At 57.8% G+C, this 412-nt stretch overlaps 1 protein-coding gene across 1 annotated transcript; it reads right to left on the bottom strand.

The window, feature by feature from the left end:
* Positions 1–8: 8 nt before the first annotated feature.
* Positions 9–371, bottom strand: LOC113343588 (histone H2A; the record flags this gene model as incomplete). The annotated part of the gene is made up of 1 exon (XM_026587727.1): positions 9–371. A coding segment is annotated over exon 1 (363 nt), but the record flags the coding sequence as incomplete, so codon positions are not given.
* Positions 372–412: the final 41 nt, after the last annotated feature.

Below are 412 nucleotides of genomic sequence, written 5' to 3'. Positions count from 1 at the left end.
GCCTTCTTTTCGGTCTTCTTGGGCAGGAGCACAGCCTGGATGTTAGGCAGGACACCTCCCTGGGCGATGGTAACGCCGGAAAGGAGCTTGTTCAACTCCTCGTCGTTACGGATGGCCAACTGCAAGTGACGGGGGATGATTCTTGTCTTCTTGTTGTCACGGGCAGCATTTCCTGCCAATTCCAGGACCTCAGCGGCCAGGTATTCCATCACGGCGGCTAGGTACACTGGAGCACCAGCACCGACACGTTCAGCGTAGTTTCCTTTGCGGAGAAGACGGTGGATCCTTCCGACGGGGAACTGGAGTCCAGCCCTGGAGGAGCGGGACTTGGACTTTCCCTTGACCTTGCCACCCTTGCCGCGACCGGACATGTTTGGAGAGTTTGGGTAGAGAACGACGAGACGACGACCGT

The sequence above is a fragment of the Papaver somniferum genome, unplaced genomic scaffold, assembly GCF_003573695.1.
Source record: "Papaver somniferum cultivar HN1 unplaced genomic scaffold, ASM357369v1 unplaced-scaffold_6175, whole genome shotgun sequence".
Taxonomy (NCBI): domain Eukaryota; kingdom Viridiplantae; phylum Streptophyta; class Magnoliopsida; order Ranunculales; family Papaveraceae; genus Papaver; species Papaver somniferum.
Note: the sequence above shows the minus strand (reverse complement) of the source record. Positions and strands in the feature narration are given on the sequence as shown.